Source organism: Typha angustifolia, chromosome 14 (assembly GCF_048772165.1).
Source record: "Typha angustifolia cultivar Huaian chromosome 14, ASM4877216v1, whole genome shotgun sequence".
Taxonomy (NCBI): Eukaryota; Viridiplantae; Streptophyta; class Magnoliopsida; order Poales; family Typhaceae; genus Typha; species Typha angustifolia.
The window spans coordinates 1,242,723-1,268,253 of NC_133252.1; the positions used below are offsets into that span (position 1 = coordinate 1,242,723).

General features: G+C 38.0%; 3 protein-coding genes and 3 non-coding genes across 8 annotated transcripts; 1 reads left to right on the plus strand and 5 right to left on the minus strand.

The window, feature by feature from the left end:
* Positions 1-11: 11 nt before the first annotated feature.
* Positions 12-5,719, plus strand: LOC140775551 (uncharacterized). Of its 3 annotated transcripts, none has more exons than XM_073118923.1 (4): positions 12-245; positions 321-457; positions 855-1,760; positions 3,140-5,718. In XM_073118923.1, exons 3-4 carry the CDS (start codon positions 855-857, stop codon positions 5,018-5,020), a joined length of 2,787 nt encoding a protein of 928 aa, XP_072975024.1. In that variant the 5' UTR covers positions 12-245; positions 321-457; the 3' UTR covers positions 5,021-5,718. The 3 variants fall into 3 exon arrangements, with proteins under 3 accessions (XP_072975024.1, XP_072975025.1, XP_072975023.1); XM_073118924.1 differs by having other exon boundaries at positions 326-457; XM_073118922.1 differs by having other exon boundaries at positions 12-452; positions 3,140-5,719.
* Positions 5,720-6,291: 572 nt separating this feature from the next.
* LOC140776190 (metal tolerance protein 2) lies at positions 6,292-15,873 on the minus strand. Its single transcript, XM_073119811.1, has 12 exons — positions 15,469-15,873; positions 15,220-15,289; positions 14,790-14,887; positions 14,292-14,443; positions 14,091-14,206; positions 13,711-13,807; positions 13,401-13,485; positions 11,799-11,861; positions 10,882-10,987; positions 10,235-10,377; positions 9,254-9,345; positions 6,292-9,157 (listed from the first exon to the last, which is right to left on the minus strand). The coding sequence occupies exons 1-12, from the start codon at positions 15,766-15,768 to the stop codon at positions 9,007-9,009; spliced, it is 1,473 nt and encodes a 490-aa protein (XP_072975912.1). The 5' UTR covers positions 15,769-15,873; the 3' UTR covers positions 6,292-9,006.
* LOC140776852 (small nucleolar RNA snoR100) lies at positions 7,427-7,537 on the minus strand. Its single transcript, XR_012106952.1, has one exon. It is a non-coding gene; the product is annotated as a small nucleolar RNA snoR100 (small nucleolar RNA).
* LOC140776842 (small nucleolar RNA Z155) lies at positions 7,668-7,746 on the minus strand. Its single transcript, XR_012106942.1, has one exon. It is a non-coding gene; the product is annotated as a small nucleolar RNA Z155 (small nucleolar RNA).
* LOC140776841 (small nucleolar RNA R41) lies at positions 7,810-7,903 on the minus strand. Its single transcript, XR_012106941.1, has one exon. It is a non-coding gene; the product is annotated as a small nucleolar RNA R41 (small nucleolar RNA).
* Positions 15,874-16,381: 508 nt separating the features above from the next.
* Positions 16,382-23,862, minus strand: LOC140775587 (E3 ubiquitin-protein ligase JMJ24). The gene is made up of 13 exons (XM_073118966.1): positions 22,887-23,862; positions 22,570-22,706; positions 21,727-21,826; positions 21,489-21,621; positions 21,316-21,370; positions 20,423-21,194; positions 19,615-19,944; positions 18,327-18,773; positions 18,165-18,237; positions 17,837-17,922; positions 17,192-17,311; positions 17,041-17,111; positions 16,382-16,615 (listed from the first exon to the last, which is right to left on the minus strand). Exons 1-13 carry the CDS (start codon positions 23,376-23,378, stop codon positions 16,516-16,518), a joined length of 2,916 nt encoding a protein of 971 aa, XP_072975067.1. The 5' UTR covers positions 23,379-23,862; the 3' UTR covers positions 16,382-16,515.
* Between the last annotated feature and the right edge of the window lie 1,669 nt (positions 23,863-25,531).

Here is a 25,531-nt window from a genome sequence, read left to right on the forward strand (position 1 = left end):
TAGAAAAGAAAACAAAAAAAAACAAAAAAAAAACCCTAGCACGATACCGGCGGCACGAGAGGTGGAGGAAGGCGATGGCAACGTCGGACGGCGGCGGAGATGGCCGGAGTAGACGGCGGTGGAGTGGAATCAACTGCTAAGAGGAAAAATTGACGACTTGGAGCTAAGATCAACGGATGAGGAGGCGCTGGAGTCCACGGCGGAGGAGCGAAATCCTTGCCTTTGACCAGCCTTCAACTTCGAACGTATCCTTTACCGCTAGTATAATCAAGAAAGGGGCGTTGACCTACCAAAACGTGTATTTTCTGACCCCAGATAAGCGAAGAATGCCCAAGCTTCCATCTTTTCGGATGCCCTACAACTAACACAAGCTTGCATCCACCACCGGTAGTAGTTTGAAGGAGGAAATAGAAGCAAGGAGGAAGAGAGAATTCTGTTTGGGATTGCTAAATGTAAGGTGAGGCTTTTGTATTCACTTCTAATCAATAATGAGTTTTACTTATAAACTGTTGTTGGATATCTTTAATTTTGAACTTCTCGTGTTCACTTTAAATTAGAACATGAAAATATATTATTTAAGTTTTCGTTATTTGGAAAGGGTCATAAACTTATCTATTATGGACGAGTATCCAGGTAGCTGAGATAATAGCTTACATGGATTCTTTATGCACTGTCTATACTTGTTTAAACGGACGTTAAAAGATTTCTCCATGATGTGATGTCTCATAATATTAATTTCATTACTGCCATAGTTTCTTTCATAATGTGTCTATCAAGAATTCATTCTTTATTAATCTATTCCTACTATCTACTATCTTATACCTTCTGACCAATGCAATTTTTTTTTTTCACAGATGGATCCTCTTGAACTAGAGAATAATGAAGAGCATACTACAGAGACATTCACTGAGCAGCTAGCGTTATTAGGCTCCCCTGGTATAGACGAAATCTATGATGAATCACCAGTATGCCCCCGTATAGGTGATGAATACCAGGTGGAAATTCCAAGTTTAGCAACTGAAGCTGAATGCCACCAATTAAGGTCTAGCCTGGCTGATAATGGCACCATGCTTGGTTTTGAATATCCTGTTGCACTAGGGCTAGCCATTCCACTCTTGTGGGTTCACCATCTAAAAGATGACGTCAAAAGAGAACAGGAAGGGTATTCATGCTCCGATCCTTCTACTCTTGAAGTTGAAGGTAAAGACTTTACAAGGAAGAAGGATATTCAGGTTGATGTTCATTGCAGTATAATGAATGGAGTTGCATCAGGAAATTCATATCGTCATGGTGCAGTTCCTAAGTCAGCATTGAAAAGTGAATTTGCATATGACCATGCCAATGATGGAATGTTCACAAAGCCTACAGCCCAAGAATGCACCACCTTAGATAATAGAATAACTGGCAACCTTTTGATGTGTCAAAAGAAAGATGAAGAATACATTCCGCTGCCTTGTCTATCAGCTTCCTCTTGGAATGATGTGGAAACAGAAAGTTTTCTCCTAGGACTTTACATTTTTGGGAAGAATCTTGTTCAAGTGAGAAGACTTTTAGAACATAGAACGATGGGAGAAATGTTATCCTACTACTATGGAAAGTTTTATAGATCTGATGCATATCGAAGATGGTCAGAGTGCAGAAAGATAAGAAACCGGAGGTCCATAATTGGGCAGCGTATTTTTACAGGTCTCCGGCAACAGGAATTATTGTCTCGTCTTCTGCCTGCGATATCAAAAGAAGCCCAAGAGTCTTTGCTGGAGGCATGTTTCTAACTTTCCTTAACACGGATTGCTAAATTTGCAGTTTGGCTTTGTGCTTTACATGTTTGAGAAATTAGAAATCTTAGACTTGTATCAAACAAAAAATATGTGGTGATAATAGTTCACATCTATCTTCCATATTTCTTAAATCATCTCAAAAGTTGTATATTGCGTATGGATTCTGCTGCACATGTTACTACAGCGTTTCATAATCTTCTTACCTTCCCTTTGTTTTGTGAAATTTCGCTGCACTGAGTCTGGGATTATACGGTAACTTCAGATGATATCCATATCATATATTAGGGGAGGACTAATATTTAGAGAAGAATTCAATCTTCAAAACCATTATCAGAGGAATAGCAATTTGGTTCACTGCTAGTATAGTTTCTTTTTTTTCCCTTTTTTCCAGTTGTATTGCTAATTTTTAGTATACTGTGACACATGTGAAGGATTTATGAGAAGGTTTAAAGCAACTTTTTCTCCTATTTGTTCTTGTGATCGACACAACCAGTAGTACTTCTGCTGTCTAGTACTTCAGCAGGTCTCATGCACACACTAATTACTCCAACTTATGAATAAATTTTGCCAATAGAAGACTCTTATTGTAGTAATAGATAATTTTCCAAGCCTCAATCGCAGCTGCAATCTTAAAAGTCATGAGCAATTCCTGGTTTCTCTGGTGCATGTGAAGAAAAACATCTTCTTTTTTTTAACTTCTACTTTCAATCTGTTGAGGCCAAGTAATTAGTGATTGTATACATGCAAAAGCCAGCCAAGAAGAAAATATATTTTTATGAGAACAAACAGATGACGGAAGCATGAAATAATTTCCTCTCTTCTTCCTGCCCTTCTAGTCTTTGTTTCATTTCAATTTTTTCTCTGGGTAGATGGAACTCAACAACAGATCTTGACATGTAGTTTATTTTTGAAGGTATTTATTACATCTAGTGATCTCGAGCCTTGTCTCTTTAATACATGCATTATCAGGCCCTTTAAGAACAACTAAGATGCCTATTCTAATTTATTGAAGACTTGAAAATTGTTCAAACGTCAAAGGATTACTAGGTAGTCTAATAGTTGATTTATGCAGAATTAGATATCTCGATGTGGCATGAACTGACAGATTTTTTAACCACCTCAAAAGGGGTTTTATATTATCGATTGTTTTTCCCTTCTTTAAGTTGATTGTTATCTACCTTGTTCATTTTCCTTGGATGCTCGAACGTAGAAGAATTATTCAAATCCCCTTGTTGTAATTATGTTTGTTATATTCTTGTCCATGAGCTAAGTTATTATTTTCTTACAAATAGCATTTTTCTTCCTGCTTGGTCAACTTTTGTCTTTATTACAAATACTCCTCCTCACTATATTAATGGCAGGACATTAAGAAATTTAATGAAGGAAGAGCTTCTTTTGAGGAATTTATCTTCACTTTGAAGTCTACAGTTGGTATGCAAGTTCTTGTAGACGCTATTGGAATTGGTAAAGGGAAGCATGATCTCACTGGTATTGTTTTGGATCCAGTTAGAACAAACCAAGGCATATCTATCCGCCCTGAAATACCCATTGGAAAAGCTTGCTCCTCTCTTTCATCTGGACAAATAATAAAGTTTTTAACCGGCGATTTCAGGTTAAGCAAGGCAAGGTCAAATGATCTTTTCTGGGAAGCTGTTTGGCCTCGCTTGCTTGCAAGAGGGTGGCACTCAGAGCAGCCCAAAGATCTCAGTTCAGTCGGATCCAAGCACTGTTTAGTATTTCTCATGCCAGGTGTCAAGAAATTCTCAAGAAAGAAACTCGTGAAAGGCAATCACTATTTTGATTCTGTTAGTGATGTCTTGAGTAAAGTAGCTTGTGACCCAAGGCTCCTTGAGTTAGACATTGATGGAGTTGAAGGCAGTAGCAACTCCAGGGATGAAAATGGGTGGACAACAGACACCAAATTAGATCAAAATGGTCTCTCTGATCAGCAGCGGCACTGCTACCTCCGTCCTAGGCTTCCAAATTGTAATTCAGAACTTCTGAAATTTACTGTTGTAGACACTAGTTTTGTTCAAGGTGAAGGAACGTTCAAGTTGAGAGAGCTAAGGAGTTTGCCTGTTGATGCCACATATAATTATGAGCCTTCAGCTCATTCTGGTGAGACTGGGAATGGTAGATCCATGGGGCTGTCAGACTCAGATGAGAGCTCATCAGGTGATCATGAAGATTCTGACCGAGGTACATCTGATGGCAAGAATCTCAAGAAAAGTGAGGAAAACTTGGCAGGCAAGGGAGTCCAATCTGATGCATTTGAAAATACGGTTGCTGTTTCAAGCCCAATTATGCAGAATAATGGTCATGTTTCCAGTGATCAATTATATGTCTTAGCCAATGAGAATACTGTAACAGGTATAAATTGTCACTTCAGTCATCGGACACAATCTAGTCAACAAGAATATTTATCCCCTGTGTCGAAGCGAAGAAGATTAGCCACCTGTAAGCGTGAAGGAAAGGTTTGCCGTACATTTTCTATTTCAAAAGGGCACCAGTTGAAGAAAGAGGAGATTCAATACAATTTGGATTCATCTAGAACAGGTGAAGTACATGGAAAGGATAACCCTGTTCAAAGGAAGACAATTATGAACACTTGTACAGATAGCCTACCTGAAGAGAAATTTTGCATATCTGGTGAAGATCCTCATTTCATGGCTCCTGTAACTGAGATGAAGGTCTCAATGGAAGAGCCTCAATCACGCACTTTAATTGATCTCAATATACCACCAGATTATGAGATTGGTGAGGTATGTACAGCTTTGTCGAATAAAAAGGATGGCGCAAAAACAGATAAACTTGTGTGCTCATCGGATACTAAGCTGCCGCATGATGATTCCCAGTCGACGGAGACCTCTAATGAGGCTCTACTCAATCAGCATTCTGAGTTGCACTCTCGGAGACATAGCACCAGAAATCGGCCACCTACTACAAGAGCTCTGGAAGCTCTTGCATGTGGGTTTATTGGTACAAAACGGAAAGGTAGGGACATGAAAGGGCCATCTTTGAGCAACTTGAATAACAGACCCTCCCGAAGGGCTCGGAAGTCGGTGGAAACCCCAGTGCTTGTTCCTGATTCCACAGTTTGTGGAGTTAGTTCTTGCATTGGAGATTCAAATATTAATATAGAAGAGGGGGAGGAAAGCAAAGCTGATCAAACTATGTCATTAAGTGAGCCCCATTCTCAATCCGATAGAGAAGGGACTAGTGAGTTGCTTGGAGTACCTTAAGCTTGTATGCTTGTTGATCAAAGGCAATTGGTTGAGTTGGGACATTCATCCACTGGTCTTAATAATTGGTCAACTTTGCAGTTACTCAGATGCCCACACAACACAGCATCCAGTCTTGAAGACACTAGCAGTGGTTAAGGGGTATATGTCTGTCAGAAATCAATTCAAAGGTGAATATAGAAGTGGTTAAGGGAAATTTTAATCACTTCATGGCTTCAAGGTGATGTAGTTGGTATGGAAGATTTTATTTCCAACTTAGATGGAGTAAATTTATGAGAGGAGGCAGGATTCAAATCTCGCATGGCCAAGTTCACCGGAAGTATCACCTTTCTCGAAAACAAGTTTCAGGGGATGTATCATGAAGCTGGCACATCCATCGACTTCAAGCAATTCTTCATTGTCGTCCTATTTGTTCAGTGACAGTTGCTGCTCAAATTGATTTATTCATCATTTTTTTGACTGAATAAATTGCAGAGCAGTTGTAACTAATTCGTCTCTCGAGGTCACTTGGAAAAACTTGGTGGTTTCATTTGATAATGTAGCAGTCAGTCATAATGGGGTATGCTCCCTTATAGTAAAATCCTAGTCTTGCAGAATCAAATGGGTTATTGCTTTCTTTGCTTCATGTTGTTCCAGAGTTCGCATTCCTTGAACTTTGTTTTGTTCCACCAAATCTGAACACTTTTAAGATTCTATTCGTGCTTTAGGAATTAGTTAAAATTGATAGCAGCAAAGATGAGTTTCGGATCTGAGATCTTGTGGGATTTATTGAAAATTTTGAGCCTTTTAATGGATTTTCATTAAAAGGTGTCTCTTTTATTAATTTGTCAATTTAACCATCAGTCTAAACCTTCATTCGTTTGATCATTTTTCACGTCGTAGGTCCAAAAGTAATTTCATACTTTGTTTGTTTTTTATATTAGTATGGATTATGCTCTAAGACTAGAGTATACCTTATCGTTCCATTAATCAAACCCTTTTCCGATCCTCCGAGAGAGCTTCTCTATTTGTTATTATTCAGATCTACCAATTTGGATCTGGTATTTTACTTTAAAAAATCTCAACAAAAGAACAATAAGCCGTCAAAACTTATAAAACTTAAAGCAAGTAACTGTAGATGCGAAGTGTGAAATATTCTTAATATTTCTGAATAAATATTTTTTAGATCAAGATAAGAATAAATAGAGAATTAGATTTTAAAACCAAATTGGCTAACCAATAAGGCACTAAAACTAACTTTGAATACATAATTTCTAGCAGAGCAAATAATAATAATAAGATTTCTCCAAATTGGCTAACCAATAAGCATACAAATTAGCCTTCCTGAAATAATGGAATGCAAAACAGATTTTAAAGAACAAAATACAGGAATCAAGAAGTTGGAAAATGTGTTAGAACTTGTTTTTGCACTTCAAGTAGTTGTGTTGGGATGAAACGGAGTTTCTTTGCATTGAGGGGTCTTCAATGACAACCAACCACCATGGCCTTCTGTAGAAAGATTTTCCTTTGAAAGACATGGGCATTGCAGCAACCCCTCAACAGCTACCACATCCTTTGTGAGCAGAGCAGTAGTAGTGCAGCAAAGCATCGTTTGATTCCAAGCTCCAGGTAATCTTTAAACCTAAGTGGTTGGTCTCCTCTTCCTCGGAACGTAGCAAGTAAAGACCATTAGAAGCAAATAATAACCCTCTAAAGTATACATTAAGCTCGAGATTAATTTGAAACCAATTTTAAAGATCAAATCAAGTCGAGCTCTGGGCCGAAGAAAAAGGATCAATTTGACACTAGCGATTATGAACACTAAATTAAGATTTGAATTTTAAAAGATTAAAATATATGAGTCGAGTCTGAGATCCTTCAAGCCTAAAGTTAAAAACTCAAGCTCAGCCAAGCTAGGGCTCATTTATTTTCCTCTTTACTCTTGGGTTATATATTTTGACACAACTTTTCTATATTTTCCTTGGATTAAAGCTTTCTCAGCTTTCTTTTTGATGGGAATTCGACAGACTATTAAATTCAATACATTTATTTTTAAAATTTTAAACCATATATTTTTCTATATTAATAATTTATTACAATAAAATACACATAAATTATTACTATTTCCAAACAAGAAAGAGTTCATTTATAAATTAGAAGAGAGAACAAATGCACCAAATCAAATCGAAGGATACCCCAGTGCTTAAAATCTAAGTCCAGACTTACTACAATATCAACCACATGAAAATATAAAAAATTAACTCTAATATTTCCCCTAAATATAAAGAGCGCATAACCACAAGTAAATATCAAGAAAAGAAGAATCCCAAGACGGTAGCAGGGAAAATGAAATCAGAATTACATTTTATAAACAAAACAAAGAAGAAGAGGAAGAAGAAAGATCGAGATATAATTTCCAAGAACAAGCGATTTGGGTCGAATCCAGGCCCGCGAGATCAAAGCCCGAAGGCATCAAAGCGAGCAGACATGATGACCTATCCTTCAATCTCTGTGCACATTACCATGCTTCCTTCTTCCCCATTTCAATCCACAAGTCCAGAGCATCGGCTTATTGTGCACAGACTCGTTTTCAAACTTCTCCAAACAGAAAATTAAAAAACGATCATAAAAACACGAAATAGTGAAAGAGTATATGAATGTTTGTTTCCATTGATCAGATAATTGTAGTCTGATTTGTTCGGTCGACACTATAAAACTTTCCGACAAACTTTATCATCACATCAATGGATAAGATTGTAAACAAAAACAAAAAAGAAAGAAAGAAAGAAGAATACGAAAACTACGGATATTAGAAGGCTCAGAAGGATCCATTGGTATCTTTAATCAGAGAAGTATACGAATACCTCTCAGAAAATAGGTAGATTTGCACATCATAGCCTCTGGTTTCGAAAGTGAGAGAGAGAAAATTATACTAACAACAACAACAAAAGAACACAAAGAGATGCAGCCCGACCTAATGGAGATCGAAAGAGAAGACGTCGAGTATATATATATACAGAGAGAGAGAGAGAGGGAGAGGGAGAGAGACTGTTAGGGTTAGGGTTTTAGCTTGCTCGTCTGCTTTGTGAGGAAATTACGCAAATACCCTTACGAAACGTTCTTTCCAGTTAGGCCCTGTCATTCTCAGTATTTTCATTCTGGTCCTTATTCTTGCCCTTTTCGTCTTTTTCTTTTTGGTTGGATCGGACCCTTAGCTTTCAGGGGGGGGGCTGTCAAAATTAATCAAAGCCAGCTCTAGCTACACTGGATAAAGTTGGGCTCGTTTGTAACTGAGCCAAACTTGAGTCATTAATTTGTGCTCTAAATTCATTTATAGTCGAGGTTTGATCAAAGGTAGGCTCGTTAGGGATCGACTCAATAAGACTCCAAATATAAAATATACATAATTTAGAAAGTATATAGTTTAGAATCATCAGATCGAAGATCTAAAGGTTCATATGCTTGATTTTGCTTCTCACGCAGTTAATTTAGGCTCGAACTCAGCTTTACTTGAAATAGGCTCAAAAGTAGGGCTGACTTAAAGCAAACAAATAAAAAGCTTGATTATATGACTTGGGCTCAAATTAATTTGAGGCCTAGCTGGAACAAATATCTGCTCAATTACACCCCTACTCATGATTTTTTTTCAGGGAAAAGAAAAGAAAAAAAGAAAAAAAAAACCAACTTGAATCTATCAATTAACATTTCGCAAGTGAACAACTGATCCACTTGTTTTTCTTTTATTGCTTAAATAATGAAAAATATATTCTCGCATATCAACATCTCAATTTCTGAACTATTACACTGTGATGCAGTACATCAGCACGAAGGGAGGGGAAACTATATTTTTTTTCAAATGAATAAGTTTGAGGTCAGCCAAACAGAAACAGCATGAGGTTAAAATGAGTTATTATTGTTACTTTCTCCAGAGAATGAAAAGCTCTGTTTTAAAAAAAATTATTGATGTTCTAATAATTATTTATCTTAATTAGCAAGTAACTTGTATATTAGTGGTCCTGTATGTCTTCTTTGATAACAACAGGCACATGAGGTTCTGATATAGGATGACTCAACCTCAGCTGAATACTCACTTGGTTTATGCTAGAATCAGCTTTCAGTATCTCCTTTTCGGCTTCCTTTGCAATGCCCATTGCGTCCCTTAAATTTAACAGCCGATATAGATGTTTAGAAGAACTGGCATTCAGACATCTAGCTTTCCAGAAATTCAAATAAAACATGGGAAAAATGGATTACCGAATCAGCAACTGAGGAGGCATTGATACATGAACCTGAAGTAACACTTTGCCTTGCAATGAATGAAGCATTATGCTTTCAAGAGACATATTCTGTATCAAATAATATTAGTCACAAATCTGAAAGTCATATAACCAAAACGACACATATGATAAATAAATAAATAAATCAGAGTTTGATAATGAGTTCAGGGAATGTATAAGATTTATATAAAGAAATATGCTAGTTCTGCCATGATATTCAAAGTTCTCATTTTGTCCCCATGTTTTCTTACATATATCCTTCAGACCCATGTTTTGCTTGCCTATTCAGCTTTGTCAATCGCTCATTCAGACTCATGCCCTACATAGACTTGTAGAACATGCTCAGACTATCTTAATCGATTTTCACAGTTTATCCACTATGGGTGTTACCTATAAATAATTCTAGATAGTATCATTTCTTATTCTACTCTTGTTTATCTCAATATCCTTATTTTCCAACATGTCAATTTGTATATACTGTCTTCTAGTCTTCCAATATTTGATCCATAAAAAACTTCCTAGTATTACCTTATCTCGGTTCTATATATTTGTATCTCAAATTGAAAGTAGATAAAGAAATCATGGATCTCGTGGCATGTACTCACTTTCTTACTTATATTCAGTCAGGATTTTTTTTCCCCACCCAATCTTTTGAAGATTAACATCAGATTATCAGAGGAAATTCTCAACTCTGTTGGAACTGTCTCAGCTTTTAGTGGTGCTGTGCCCAAACCCAAACTTGTGGGAATACAATCTTTCCATTTTAAGAAATAACAATTCCTCAGCAGAAGTTAGATAAGAAATTCAAAAAGGTACATGGCAGATGCCCTTGATTGGATATGTTTGCAAGCATTTCTTGACAGATCTACCTATTTAATCACAATCCATGCCTTTGCTAACTGTGGCAATTAAACTATAATTACTGCATATGCAAGGACCAAATAAGATGACATTGTACCGTTGAAAAATGTGAAGATATAATGTCAGAAATAATGATTTCTGCATCTTGCTGCCTAGAGATAGTCCTCAGATTTCTTTGCTCCATGGCCTTCAAATTCTTTCCTGGGTCCAATTTGGAAGAGCACTCCAAGAATGAGGGATCTACATAGACAACATGAGTAAGTTTAAAGCTTAAATTGCCAATTACTAAACAGGATAAAAGGAAACAAAGAAAACTGCAATACTAAGCTCCAACGATAATTCACGAGTACATGGAATGGAGAGAACCCATACTCAACATGACAAGCTCCTGATCACTAGTAATTCATCATGGTGTCAACACTCAGCAAGTGTCCAAATAATGAGGTAAACTCACTTTCACTAGACAAAATATCATACTGGGGAACACCATATGCTTTATAGGAAAAAAAAACTATCGCCTCACACACTTCTCAACAATTTTGTCAATTGAATCAGCTAGAAGCACTTTTCTTCTAAGATTAGAGACATTTAGACATAAATTTATGTTAAGTTTAAGAGTATCATGATCAATTAGATATGTCAAAAGCATTCACAAGCACGCACTCAACTAGTTCAATGTATCAATCAAATACAAAATGCCATTCGTAAGCGACCAGAACCTACAGGAAAGAGATTATAAGCTACCTATGTGTATGAAAACTTCAGAAACGTTATCATGAGATTTCTCTATCTGATGGCGTACAGTTTCACCAATATCATGCGCAGCACTAACACTCAAGAAAGGATCTACCTGATACACCAGACAATTAATAAAATTCAGATTTAGTAAGAAAAGAGATCATAAGTTTTATAATTTTAGATATTAACAAGCGGTTAAGATGAAGAAAATAATTGTGAAAAGCACATATGAAACAAAGTTTAAGTAGAGGTCTCTTGATGACGTGGATAATTGCTTCTGAACTTCATGACAAGTACATAACAACAACTTCATAAGTAAACAGTAATTAGGCATGTCATAAGATACACAAGATACAGAAATGTTTTCATATTTTCATTGCTCTAATTACATAGTGTTAGCATAGAAAAGAGATAGTAACTGCCTAACTTCTGAGTTTACTTTCCCATAAGGTAACTTGGCTATATTGCAGAGACCAGTTTCCACATTTTTCAACCTCTGGACTCACCTGTCAGAGCACTTCCATAAATTGACTAAAGAAGTTTCAGACAATTGAGCCCTGATACGAGGTGTTGGAGACTCAAGGTTATCAACGTCCATTGTTCCATAAAATAAGTCAGAATAGAACCATTTCATTTATGTTATCAACGCTATTGCATCTCCAACGACTCTGCACTTTTGACAATTTTAATCATAGTGTAAGCATATTTCACTTGCATTTGGCATATTTGTTCCAGCTAAAACCACCAGTGGGAATGTCTAATGCATTGCCGATAGAGTGGCCTCACAAGATCATGATTTTCTTATTGTATGCTATATGGAGAAGATGTTTTGAATACAGATTCAGGCATTTGGCACTCTTATTGAGAAATGCAACAAAAAAGATGATTTATGAACTAAGAAAAAGGTCCTAGAGGGGTCATACCTCAATGTGTACATCAAGATACAAGGAAGTACCAGCTTTTCTTCCCCTCAAGCGGTGGCATCCCTTAAGATATACCAACAGAAAGGCAATCACAAGTCCATCATTATATAGATAAAAATATACTTTGATAAAATAACAGATAATGCCGGCATACACATAAAAAGACTCAATAAAGGCGTCAGCATGCCACAAATGTTCAAAAGCCTAGAAAATGTTTCTTAGTGCATAAAATAAAATTATGTCAAGCAACAAAACTGATCATGAATAACAGGACAGAAACACATCAACATATTGTAAGTTTGTAACTGTCAACCCTAGCAAGTTGATATCATATTTATACCCCCTGCAAAATTGGCATCGGTTGCAGTGATGTATCCAATGACTTTAATGAATTAATTTAACTCTCGCTTGGTGGTTACAACCTACTAAAGATCATTAATGGTGGCCAAGTAAAGATTGACATCTGCGATGTGAGGAAGATTGTAACTGGAAAACAATGGAACTGCAGAAATTCCCAAAGGGGGCTGCCACATGTTTAGCCATCATTCTATTGACCTCACTGGTGTTATTGGAAAAATCAAATGCAGCTCTTACTCTGTGATCTTCAGTTTACAGTTAAAGATCGGACTGGATCCTAAAGTTCTGCTCTTGAATAGTTAAACAAGAGCCTCAAATACTCAGGAGATTCTATAAACCTGTGCACTTGATTATTTGGTTCTTATTTAGCCCAAAAAAATGAAAATTCTGATTTGTCATGGAGGGAAAAATAGTGCAAACTCTAAGATCAGAATTAAATTAATTAAGTGGTCAGCTCACTAAATTTTGTAGGCCAGTAATCTAATTTGTCCTACATCGGTTTTCTACCCGCCCTAATGGTCAAGCAGGTCTGCTCTCAAACCTTTAAACAAAGGTTTCTAATACTCTTTAGTGTGCATGTTTATTTGTTGCTTATTTACTTGCAAAATAATTGAAATTCTGATTTCTGTCTACTTACCAAGGAAAAAAATGAGTACTATGAAAGTGGAATTATATCAATTAATTGCTCAATTCCCTAAAAGTTGTGTGCCAGTAATCTGACTTCTGCATCAAATCTCCCACCCTAATAGTCAAGCAAGCAAACCCATTCTGCCCACAATAACTAGTAATCTATTCATGTGCACCTTGGTAATTTTTTTATATATATGATGCTGTTCCATCTGATTCTTACCTTGTTGTATTCACAAAACAGAGGTGATACATTGCTACATCGACTATGAGGCAGATGAAGGTTGAAAAGCAACCCATATTCATCCATGCATATCTTGGTCAAAAAAGGTTAAAGAAACAGACATGGAATATTCTTATGTTACTGGCATGAACGGACTAATAAATAAGTTAATGTAATTTTTTTCTCTCCTTTTCCTAAGAATATAAGATCCATCGTAAAACAACATTGACATATTTGATTAGAAAAAGGCCATTCAAGCTATTGAATATTTGAATCAATCCCAAAAATTTTAAGCTCCAAGAACAATCCCTCTATAAGAATTAAGACATAAGAAAAAAAATAACATACAACTATAGCACAAAGTTTCAAAGCGCAGAAAGGAGCATATAGTCTACCTTGACACCTTCAACTTGAATAATTGTTTGCTTGATAGGCTCCAAAACAGATGGTTCTATAGCAGCATCAACTAGTTCTAGTACACTAAATGCAATAAGTCAGTTAGAGGGACGCACTTATTAATGGCATGCATCATTGTGGCCTCATAAGTATTGTAAACATCACACATTCCAATAACCCAAGAAACTAATCATAAAGGTCAGAGTTTCTCAAGAATAGCTTTGACCTAGATTTAAGACGGGCTACCATGGCAAGCAGATAGTGTATACGCCAGACAGATAAATATGAAAAGCAAATAATAAGATATACCTCTGATATCCAGTCTCTATACCAGCTTTCAGAATCATGCCTGACACAACAAGGCCAGCAAATGGATCTAAAACAGGTATTCCAATAATAGAACCACCTGTATTTAGAAGACAAAAGTGACTATGTAAATCTAGTGAACAGTTAAGACCAAAAAATATGTTGTCTTGGGAATGCACACTTAGCTAGTGCAACAGATAAAAACTATATCATTAGTAAGCTAGGAACTGGATTTAGTAGTAATACACAAGCAGAAAATAAGTTCTAAGAACAACATAAATTATTTAATCGCCAGTCATATTCAGAGAAATGAGAAAGTTGGCCTGTTTTTACTTTTTACAAAATGCACTCCCAACCCTTTCACGAGGTCAAGGATTTCTTACCAACCCCGATAAGGGCTACAACGGATGAAATAGCATCAGAACGATGGTGCCATGCATTTGCTTTCATCAGTCCACTCCCTACCCTTTCACCAGCTCTCTTTGTGATCCAATAGAGCCTAGATTACAAGACAGTAAAGACATCTGCCTTCAGCCTTGAACATGTTAACATAGATTTAGTACAAAAATCCGGATCATACTTACCCTTCTTTCACAGATATTGCAGTAATTGTCATACTCAATGCTAGAACTGGATGATCCAAATCTATCCCATGATGATGGCCGCCATGATTATGTTTATGATAGTCATGTTGCAATATGTTATGAACCATATCTGGAGCCGAGATCAGAAGACCCTGAAAATTTAAGGGAAAAAAATTGTCTGCACAAGTATGTTGAAATGGTAGAAAAAAAAAAAGTAGCATGCACTAGGAACTGTGGTCTAGTATTAAAAATGTGGAACACATCTGCCAGACTATTGGCTATGCAACGGAAACACAAAATCTCATAAGATGGTTTCGCAAAGATCTCCAGTATTCAAAGAAAACACTAGTGCTGACTCAGGTCACATCTAACCTTGCTTATTTTCTGCTTTCTTTTTCTTAAGATTTCTAATAATTAGAGAGGCACAAAGAGTACAGTTACATGCAAGAAGACCATGTTTGGAGCCCAACTAGTATTTGCTAAGGAAAAGCAGTGTACCTGTAGAATATCAATAGCATGCCAGGCAATACCACCTGCGGTCACAAAAAGCATACTAGAAATCCCCAGAGTTCCCAGGCTCTCAAACTTACCATGACCTGGAAAAGAGTAATTTCAGATTAACACACATCATCACAGGACATATAAAATACAGCTGAAACTAGAAATTTTATCACGGAAGCTTAGAACGTTCTTAGCAGTCATAAGCATGACATATAGCAGACATTTTGCAGATTTTTTTGTATCCAAGCTTGTACAGTCGATCATAATTTTATGGCAAGAACAAAAACTCCACTCACCTAAGCAGAAAAATATTGCAAATTTAACTTCGTCCGGTCAAGAAATATGAATTCCAGGCCATGATCTAAATGACAATGATGACATTTCTTGAGCTAATTCTCTAGAATCCGACTGCTAAATAACCACTCACCATAAGGGTGATCTTCGTCCTTGGGAGCCTTGGCAGCTCTAAATGACACCAGAGCAACTCCACTGAGTATCTGCGCTCCAATTATAGCACAAAGACCAACTAAAATTAAACTAAAAGTGTATCTTAGTCACAAAGGAAAGCCAAATCTTGGCAATTATTGTGCAGCATCAACTACGTAAAATTCCACCCTAATCAAAACACCACCAACCAAGAAAACGAATCAAGAGGCTCAAGAAATGCGAATCGTACGACGTCGGACATGGAATGGGCGGCGTCGGCGACGATCGCGGTGCTGCCAGAGAGGTATCCCGTAACGGCCTTGCCGACGGAGAGGGCGACATCGGCGGCGAGTCCCAGCCTGAATATGCCCTCGGCCTCCCCAGAGCCTGACACGTGTCCGCCGTGGGAGTGGCCGACGTGGCACCTCGTGGTAGTCCGGGAGTGGTTCTGGTGCGCCGCCGGGTGGGCGAAGCGGTGACTGTAGAGGGCGCGGCGGCGGTAGCGTAAGGCGTGGTGGAAGGCGGTGAGATTAGAGAAGCGGAAGCCCATCTTGGGGGTTTCTCGCCACTCTTTTTCGCGTACACTTTTTCCCGTTCCGCGAATACCGCTTTCAACTGTTCGTGTTCTTGGAAGGACACACTGGGAAATGCTTCGCCATCACTGGCGGTTAATATTTTTTATGATTTATATATATATATTTATTTATTATGTTATTTTTCTAAGAGAGAATTGAAAATTCCAAACATACTGCAAATTTCTTAAAGTCCGGAAGCATTTTACCAAATAACAGGAGAAATATATTCTCTTTCGTTCATCACGATGACAGAAATTAATTTTGATAAAATGTTTATTGTTCTACTTGGGGTATCAAATTCTAGTAACTCTCTCAATTGCTAAACAGCTACAAAGCTCAAGTGGAAACTATTGTGCTTATCTAGAGATTATTTCCAAATCTGATGCATATTCCCAACTAATCTCAAAGCCCAACACCTTCAAGCTTCCTGTCTGAGATTCTAGTATAAAATCTCTAGATAGACATCAGTACAATCTTTCACCCTTTGGAGAAGATAGCCAACAATTACGTCGAGATTGGAACATGGGGAGAAAGAGATGTTCTTCTTTGGGACGAGATGAAGCTATTTTAAGTTATGAGTTAACAATGTCAGATAACAATTACAAGCAATTATAAATTTAATATGAGAAAATATAATACATTCGTAATTTCTTTACATCATTTAAACAAAGAGTCGATCTATAACTTCAATCAGAAGCTTCATCAGGCATATATGTACATCCTCAATTGCAAAGTACTTGCCTCCGTTTTGTTATTTTCTCTAAATTTTCTGACACTACAGCAGTTAGGTTGCAATCATCAAAGGTAATATCTGTATTATACCTGCAAAGAGTAAAACAAGTCAGTGGAAACGTAAAAAGAAATGTGAACAAAAATATCCAAGTAAAATTGTCAGGCAACCAATCAACATATTTTGCCTCCATCCAAGGTGAAGCAGGACTCCTGATGCATTTGTTTCACATGTTTAGTGCAGAAAATACTGGCGATTAGACACAACAGAACACTTATTTGCGCATAAATAAGAACCTCAATATTTTCAATCAATAGAGGGTAAGATACTAGGCCAACTTATATCTTGTATCTTTGACCATATATTACTATGCTTGCAATAGTGAAATTTTAGAACCTTATTCCAAAGGCACTTCATAAAATCCTCTAGATCCGTGAATACAAATTCAACCAGCCGAATCAAGATGACCAGAATTTCGATATGAAAGGGGAAAACAGGAAAAAGATGATCAACATACTCAGGATCAACTGATATTTTTTGCATTTCTCTGATAGCTGAACTGGCAGCATATAAGGATATCTTTCCAACCTGCAGGAAATTCCATTAAACTGTTGAGTCCTGGGAAAACCGATCCCAAAATAATACAGCATAAATTATATTAAGAAGACCTCAAACATCTTAAGTTTTGCAACATGATCATTGGGGAGGCAACGAATTTCTTGAGCCATACGAGCAGACTCTCCTAAGCTCTCTGGTGATAAAAAATCAAGCACCAACTGAACTGAAGACTGAAAGGTTCAAACAGAAGAGAGAAAAAAATGTTAGTTCTAATATAGTTGCAAATGCTCCTGTCCAAAAACAGGTCAGTAACAATTCTCTTCATGGCAATCATCATTAAACCTATACAGGCCAGTTGATCTCTACCAGAAGAGTGTCTGGCACCAAGGTGTGGCAGTGATAGCCTAAAGATTGACTAACAAGAAGACACTATGAATCTATTTTCTAACAGCAGAAAATATATGACGGAATGCAACAATCTACTTCTTCATACAGATGATATAGAAAGTCAGATTATCTACAGTGAACAATTTAAATGCTCTAACAGAATTATAGTAAAAAAATTGAGAAATTATAAGCTAAAGAACAGCATGTGAAAAGCAAGGTACTAATGAAGGCATCCACCAAAATTTCTAGCCAGAAGAATGTCAGCAATATCTGCGTTAATTCCTCAAAACTTATGTTCTTAAAAGTATTGTTTTGTTTTTTGTTGACTGACATGCAGAACATGAGCATAGTTATAATGGAAGCTTCACCTGGATATTTTTAACTTGAAAAGGACATCCAGCAGGAATAAAAACAGCCTCACCAACATGCTGTCTGAATGTCCAAGGTTCAATTTCTGTAAGTCCCAAAATAATGTGGTTATAACTTATAACAACAAAACCAGAAACTAATTTAAAACCACATACTTAGATCATTTAGACATAACAAATTAATTACATGACAAAAAAAAGACATGTGCCAAGTTTGTGTGCTTGCTTCATTTTCAAATTACTAGATCTATAGCTAAAACCAAGTATTATCCTTCTAAAACCAAAAGCTCTTTCAACAAGTTAGATATTTTAAATTGATAGCGCTTACTGTATTCCTCCTTCAATATTCTTTTCTGATCTTTATCAAGAATTACAGTTTGATCATAAACAGGATGCACAACCTGCAGAGCAAAGAGATTACAACCATGACACTATCTTTTAATATTGCTAGCAGTTTTAGTATTAATTGCATGCCAAAATGTCAATTTACCGCATGAGCTAGATGATTAGTAGTTGCAAGATCATTTGAACAAGCTCTCAAATATTCATTCAGCTTTGGAACATCCTGCCTGCGGAACACATCCCAAATAACTCCAGCCTGATCCCTCTCCAAATTATCTAAATTTTCTTTCACTGAGTTGGAGGAATCAGGGGCCTTTTCAATGGAAGCAATTTCAGGACCATTGCATTGTTTATGTTCCACAATCTTCTCCTCTTTAAATCTCAACCCTGAGGCATATTCCTTCTCTTTCCTTTCTCTGGGTGCCAGATTAGGTAACACTGTCCACCCATCTAGGTTCACGCTGTGATCAGGTACATGTGAATTTCCATGTGGTCTTTTGGCATTGAGTTCCTCGCAGGCCCTTTCACTCCTTTCACTTTCAGACCTTGTAAGAGACCGATTGTGCACATCAGCTGTGTGCATTAACATATAAACCTAAATTATTTGAAAGTTGAAGTGTGTTAATATTTGAAATTTTTATAATTTCAGAGATTAATAAAATGAACTATATCTGCAGCAACTTGCTGCTGAAAGACAAATGGAGACAGCAGAAGCTTCAAATTTCTAGCAAAATATGGAGAAGTCCCAAGTAGGAATGTACAAGTTTAAACCATCAAGAACTTTCGGTGTCAGTCAATTGATTGGATAATAAGATTAAATCACTCTTTTATATTTCCCTCAGGTAATAATACCATAATCTGCTTCTGATAGCTCTATGTGAACAACTCCTTAATCAGCAGAAATACCCTAAATGATAAGCATATGAGAGAAAATGAAGATTTTATATGCACAAGGGAATGGTTAACACAAAATACTTCTGTAAGAATCTCTTATTATTATGCAGAATTATAGGAAATACCTAGGAAAATTACATGCTAAGCCACCATTATTATGTAAATAAGAAAACTTTGCAGGTGGGTGCAGCTAGCATAAAAATCACTAGTGGGATGCTGAAGTTCTATAAATAGTATAATGTACTAATTTTATCACAATAATGAAAAATAATTAAGTACACTATACATAAAACATAACTTCATGTATACAGTTGAATATAAAATTATAAAGTAATCTATATATTATGCAATTACAAGCATAACGAATGATGTGATATAAAATATACAAAGTAAATGAAGATCTGAAGCACACCAGTAAGAAGTTAATGGTTTTTTCAGGATTTCACTTTAACAAATGGAGATCTACTTTAAAAGCACAAGATGTTCAATAATAACAAAACTGATATTAAGCAATCCAACAAAACACTTCATGAAAAACCTACCACATCACCCATATTAATCTGGAGATTGGATAGAGAACCATCTTGTTCATTTTCTTCATGACTCCCATAAGCAATTAATAAGTTGGGCCCTAATTCAGGTTGGGTCGTATCATGGGGCATCTTAGCAGCAAGATTCAGAAGACCACACCTGGAATGAATAAAATCAACTAATGGAAAATTAACTAGAAATTCAGGTCTCTGGCACAATAAGAACTCTTCCAAATTACTGGAAGGTGGCCAGTCTTTTAGTTTCAATATCTGTGGTCTACCATCTTCACTTCTAAGCCCCTCCGAATATCCTTTTATGAACTGATTTAGTTCAATATCAACCTGTCAGGATTTGACATAAAACTCATGTAATTAATGAAGAACTTATTTTAAATAAATGCAGTAATATGTAATTTTAAACCTAAGCATTGCAATCAAAAGGATGCAACAGATAACAAAAAAGCATCAATGACAAAAGATAAAAGATAAAGTTTCATACTGCAGAATTGTTCCCTTTGTTTCAAAATACTGAAATTATCATTCTCTACATCAGCATGAACAGTCAACACAATTACAAAATTTGTAAATAGCAATGAGATTTAGAGAGCTTTTATAATTACATAATACTTTTAAAATCAAATGCAATTATCAAAGGCCATCCTTGGATAAAACCAGGAAAAAGTACTTAGCGAGATATATGTAGTGGAAGTTGATATGTTGCAATGAGAAATGGTAAAGTACTTTTCTAAAGCAACTAATAATTAATCTAGAGAATTCAGTAGAAAGAGAGGAAGAAGTATGATTCACTCCTCGTGCTCACCTCCGATTGATTTAAATATTCTACAGCCTTGACAATCGCATTATCATCAATTTTCTCGTCTGTTGTCTCATGGATCCCCCTCCAAATACTTAAGGGATCCCAGCTTGAAGCCAATGATCGCTCAAACGCGTGTTTAATTATAATTGGTTCACCCTTGACCCAGTGTTTTTGGAAATGGCCGATACCTTCATGCTTTATATCATCCAACATAGGACAATACAACAGATTATCGCTGCTACCATCCCTGTTAGAGCACTGGACAATACTGAACTCGCTCGATCTGCTAGAATCTGAGCTTCTACTACCTCTACACGAAAGGCATTTGTCTGAGTTGTCCACATCGCATATTTTACAACCATTAACCATTTCTTCAGCATTTTTAACAAGTTTTGCGACCCAGTTTATTTTCAATATGCGCCTTAAAATCAATTTTGAGGACCCACAACAACCAGCCTCTGAAGGTCCACAAGGGATGCTACCATCTCTGTTGGCCTTCCATGTAGGAAATAAATGAGCAAAATCAATTGCATGGTCATCTGCTGACTTAGATGTAGATTTATCAGTAGTTCTTTCTGCAGAGGACTTTGCCCTGAATGTTGCAGCAGCAGTAGCAGCATCTTTACTTCTGTCAGTAACCTGACACTCTGTGGATTCCCCTCTTGCGACAACATTTGATGCTCTTCGAATATCCCGACAACAAGTCAGGCATAAATCATATGAACACTTTGTACAGTGTCGATGATAATCAAAAACAGGAATTTTGCAGCAATCACTGAAAAAGAGCACATATTTTGGAACTTAGAGCAAACAAGTGGCAAAGTTAGTTCAAGTGTAACTGTTGGTATAAATGATAAAAAAAGAAAAGGGAGTAAAGAACCATAGCAGAAAAGTACCAGCACATCTGTTCATCAGCGTTTAGCTTTGCCCTCAGAATATCAACTTTGGGTCCTGGCATAGATTATATTATTAATTATGATCAACCAAACAGAACAAGGAAGACATAGGAATAACAGTAAATAGCTCATTGGAGTACTATGCAAAGAAGGGAAGTGGAACTTTAAAGTACCATATACTCTTGTTTCAACACCAATCTCAAAGCACTGCTCAGCATAAATTTTCTTAAGCACAGGAAGAACAAAGACCAAGAGCCTATGAAGATATCTTAACTTATCTATGCCAGCAATCTCCTTTACTTTAGCCTGAAACCAAAATTACAGGTACGATAAGTACAAGACAACTGTAAAATAGACAATTATAAAGAAGAAGAAAAAGCCACATGAATATTCCAGCAGCCCTAGAAGTACCTTAATTAAGTTATCTCCCCGTAAGCAAACTCTGCAGTTACAAATACCACGGCATGCCGGACAAACCTGTCGGACTTCATCCACTGGAATCTCAGCATACCTATGATTACAGTTTCATTAGTTAGGACTTTGTTTCAACAATCCTAAGACTTGTTCGTTGCACTAGAACCAAAACAAAGATGTATTCCTATGCCATGAAAAAGGTATGAGTAAAATCAAATTTATGAACGTAAATACTATAAAATTTTAACAGTCAATTGTTCTGAGAAGAGTACAGATAATGATGAACCAGGTGACTACTGAAACACTTATCATTATTAAAATGGACAAGAATTATTTTACATTATCCAGCAGCAAAAGAGCAGGCTCCTTAGAGATAGTAATCAGCTGAGGAACAATGAATGCCAATGGCTTCTGTAAGTCAGGCAAACCTAACTATTCTACGGGAGACATTCCAGTGATCATTGAGCCCATATGAAGAAATGATTAACCTAGCCATTTCAACCAAAATATAGAACTCCAATCAAGTTAAAGGAGGACAAGAATAATCTGATAATCACTTCAAGACCCCCAACATCAAGGGCAGCAACAACTTCGGTATGAGTTGGATGCAAGCAGGACCAGAATCACAAATTAAGAACTATTAAGAACTATAAGTTTTCGTACCCACTAAACGCCATAAATAACACGACCCACCTCCGGTCGGCACCATAACATGTGACCAATGAAATGGCTCCTTAATTCTTTCTACTACGACTTAAAGAATTGTACAAACCGCTGTATTACAAACATTAATATAAAATATCATAAACTGCAAAGAAAAATAAATGTAATATCAACTACCATCTTGAAATGCAGCTACCACAGTATCCCCTCCGATCACAGCTGATACACCATGTCACCCTCCCAGTCCTCTGGCACTGATGGCAAATTAGCCCCATAGCACCGCCAGAAGAGTCCGAACTTTTCCCAGAATGATCCTATACAAACGAAAAATGAACATAAATAACAATTAATCAAGTACAATAGTAATAATGGCAGTGATTCCAATATAAGAGGAAGATCTAATGATTTTGATATAGATAAAAAAATACAGACATTTATGTAGACTTATTTTCGAACACAACATGACAAGTTAAGGTCAAAGCAACAAATTTTACCCCTAGACAGCTGCTAGTAAAATTCTTTGTCTCCTTATTAAGCGGAGTGCTATGAAACGTCTTCACTCTATTATCCCCCTCTTGAATGCCATCTCTCTGGAGCTCCTCGCTGGGCCTCAAAACACCGCCACGTGCTGAAGAACCCCTCGCTGTCATCACCTCCGGCGAGTACATACCCGGCCCCTTCTGCACCTTCTGCCTATACTTCTTCACGGAGGCAATAGAACCGGCGAACTCACCGCCACTAAAATGCATAGGAGACGAATCATTTTGCTTGCTCTTCAAGTAAACATCATCATCATCATCGAGCGACCTCCTCCTCGCCTTCTTGAGGCTGGCCCGCAGGGCAGAGTTCGCAGCCCTCTTCTTGGCCTGGATGTAATGCTTCTCGCACACAGTCTTATCCGGCATCGACTGTGCACTACACCGCCACTGCTTACCATCTGATCTCTTGCACCTCAAGTCCTCCGAGATCCCCACATTGTCCTCCATACTCCCCTACCCAAGCACCCCAATCAGTAATCACACCTCCATCACCACCAAGGACTTTCAAATCAACAGAACCCTAGCCCAACCTCCACCAATCCGATAATTGAGCTCAACTCAACTAGCTGTGACACGCTTCAGCCCTAATTCCTCAACCACCTATCAAATCAAGCAACCTAAACCCTCGACCGCACCAAATCATCCCGAGATCCGACGAAAGAGCGAGGGCTTGAGAGCGGGGAAGGATCGGAACGTACCTTGCGATCGGATCCCTAGGGTTTCTGGAGCGGGCGAGGCGGGAGGAGGGGGGGAGGCGAAGCCATGGGAGGAAAGAGGAAAGTTTGGGGGATTCGGGAAGCGGTCAGGGTTGTTTGCGTAAATAATAAATGTGGGCCGAAGTGGACGCGAGGCGCAGAATATCGCTGTGATGGTCTCCATACATACACATACACACACACACACACACACTCCTCTGGAGTACACGGGACCGAAGGAAAGGAAGAAAGCCAACGGCCCGGTCTCTGTAAGCTTGCGATGGGAATTACCTGAATACCCCCTCGGGTGCTGGGGATTGGAGAGGGTGGGCGGAGGTGGAATTATGGGGGGGATGGTAGGGGCAAATTGGGGATAATGGAAAGGTTCGGTTGGTGGTAACCGGTGGTTGTGTGCAGAAGGGCTTGAGCACAGTGTTCTATGGACTAGATGTTGACTTGGGGGGAGAGAGGAATCTTTGAGAGCTCGCTTGTTTTAAACATGCCCAGTAGGGAATTTTGCAAATCCCACCCTGGAAGTCTCACTTATATTGTCATTAAACAGAAAAAACAATTTTGATAAAATTATTTGTCCTAAATTGAGTATTATCGTAAGATAAATTATTCTTTCCAATGAAATAGAAGCATCTAATAATATAAATCTAGAACTTTTCTTTGAAATTATTACTTTCTCTGTAGTAGAGATACATAACATCCATATATTGACAAGTTTATGTTTCTTCTCAGTTGCTTCTTCTCGCTTTTAGTCTCACTCTGTACCATTATCTCTAGAATATAATGTATAATATGCTTCAAGCATCTCTACGAACAAAAGGAGAATAATTAGAGTTTTTCTCAACTCATGTAGAGTTTTAACTTTTATTTAAAAATTCCATCAGTACCGTATAAATATAGATATTGTTTATGATGTGTATTAAATATGATAATTCTTATGAAGTTGCGTCTCTGACACTATATAATTAGAAAAATGTACCGGAATTATCTTCCTATTTACTATGTGCCTAATGCCCCCCTGATTCCAGATCAACTCGATTTAAAATTTTCGTGCAAACGGTTCTGCATACGACCAATTCTCCTCCTTGAAGGTCAACGGAGAAATATCAACGGGGCCGCTTCTTCTTCTCCTTCATCTCCTCCTTCTCCCTGAATAAAAAGAAACCACCACCCGCCGCACTGTTTCCAAATTCCAATCTTATTCCTCCCTCGGATAACTTTATTCCGCTCACCTTCTTCTCCTAGATCGCCTCCTCCGATCTCGCCGATCTCGGCCAAGGACCTCACGAACGTGAACCTACTCCGCAAGACGGAGGCATACGCCGAGGTCTCCATCTCCGGCGACCATAAATCCAAGAAGCGGACGCCGATCGACCACGAGGGCTGCCGGAACCTACTCGGCAAGACGGAGGTCTACGCCCGCTCCATGCCGCCCGTCAGTTATCCAGCGGCACCCGCCGGTCATCATACGCTCAAAACCACACTACATCCCGCGCCTGCAGCCGCTCCCACGCTCGCCGCCGCCTCTTATCCTGCTCCACCCGTCGGTTATCCTGGTCCTGAGGCCCCCTCCTCTTATCATGCGCCGCCCGTAGGTTATCCTACCTCAGCTGTGGGTCAGTTTGCGCCAGCGCCCGCAGCTGCTCCCGCTCCCGCCCCCTCCTCTTATCCTACGCCGCCTGCAAGTCATCCTGCACTGGCCGTAGGTTATTCTACGCCCGAGGCCGCCTCTTACTCCACGCCGCCCGCCCGTTATCCTGTGCCAGCAGGCCATGTTATGCCTCAGGTTTCATCTTATCATATCCCACCCGTAGGTTATCCTACAACAACGGTTGGTCAGTCACCACGGGCTCCCATCCCCGCCCCATCCGCTTATCCTGCGCTACCTGCCGG

What these genes read in the sequence shown, in the direction of transcription:
- LOC140776190 (XM_073119811.1), bottom strand. Translation starts at nt 15,768, where the DNA reads ATGGGCTTCCGCTTCTCTAATCTCACCGCCTTCCACCACGCCTTACGC. An exon ending in TGTAGCCCTTATCGGGGTTG is followed by an intron (nt 13,808 to 14,090) that starts GTAAGAAATCCT and finishes TTCTAAATACAG; the next exon opens with GTGGTTCTATTATTGGAATA. An exon ending in TATCTTCACATTTTTCAACG is followed by an intron (nt 9,346 to 10,234) that starts GTACAATGTCAT and finishes TATTTGATACAG; the next exon opens with AATATGTCTCTTGAAAGCAT.
- LOC140775551 (XM_073118922.1), top strand. Translation starts at nt 855, where the DNA reads ATGGATCCTCTTGAACTAGAGAATAATGAAGAGCATACTACAGAGACA. An exon ending in CCCAAGAGTCTTTGCTGGAG is followed by an intron (nt 1,761 to 3,139) that starts GCATGTTTCTAA and finishes TATTAATGGCAG; the next exon opens with GACATTAAGAAATTTAATGA.
- LOC140775587 (XM_073118966.1), bottom strand. Translation starts at nt 23,378, where the DNA reads ATGGAGGACAATGTGGGGATCTCGGAGGACTTGAGGTGCAAGAGATCA. An exon ending in GGTAGCTGCATTTCAAGATG is followed by an intron (nt 21,827 to 22,569) that starts GTAGTTGATATT and finishes CTGTAATCATAG; the next exon opens with GTATGCTGAGATTCCAGTGG. An exon ending in AGATTAATATGGGTGATGTG is followed by an intron (nt 18,774 to 19,614) that starts GTAGGTTTTTCA and finishes CAAATAATTTAG; the next exon opens with GTTTATATGTTAATGCACAC.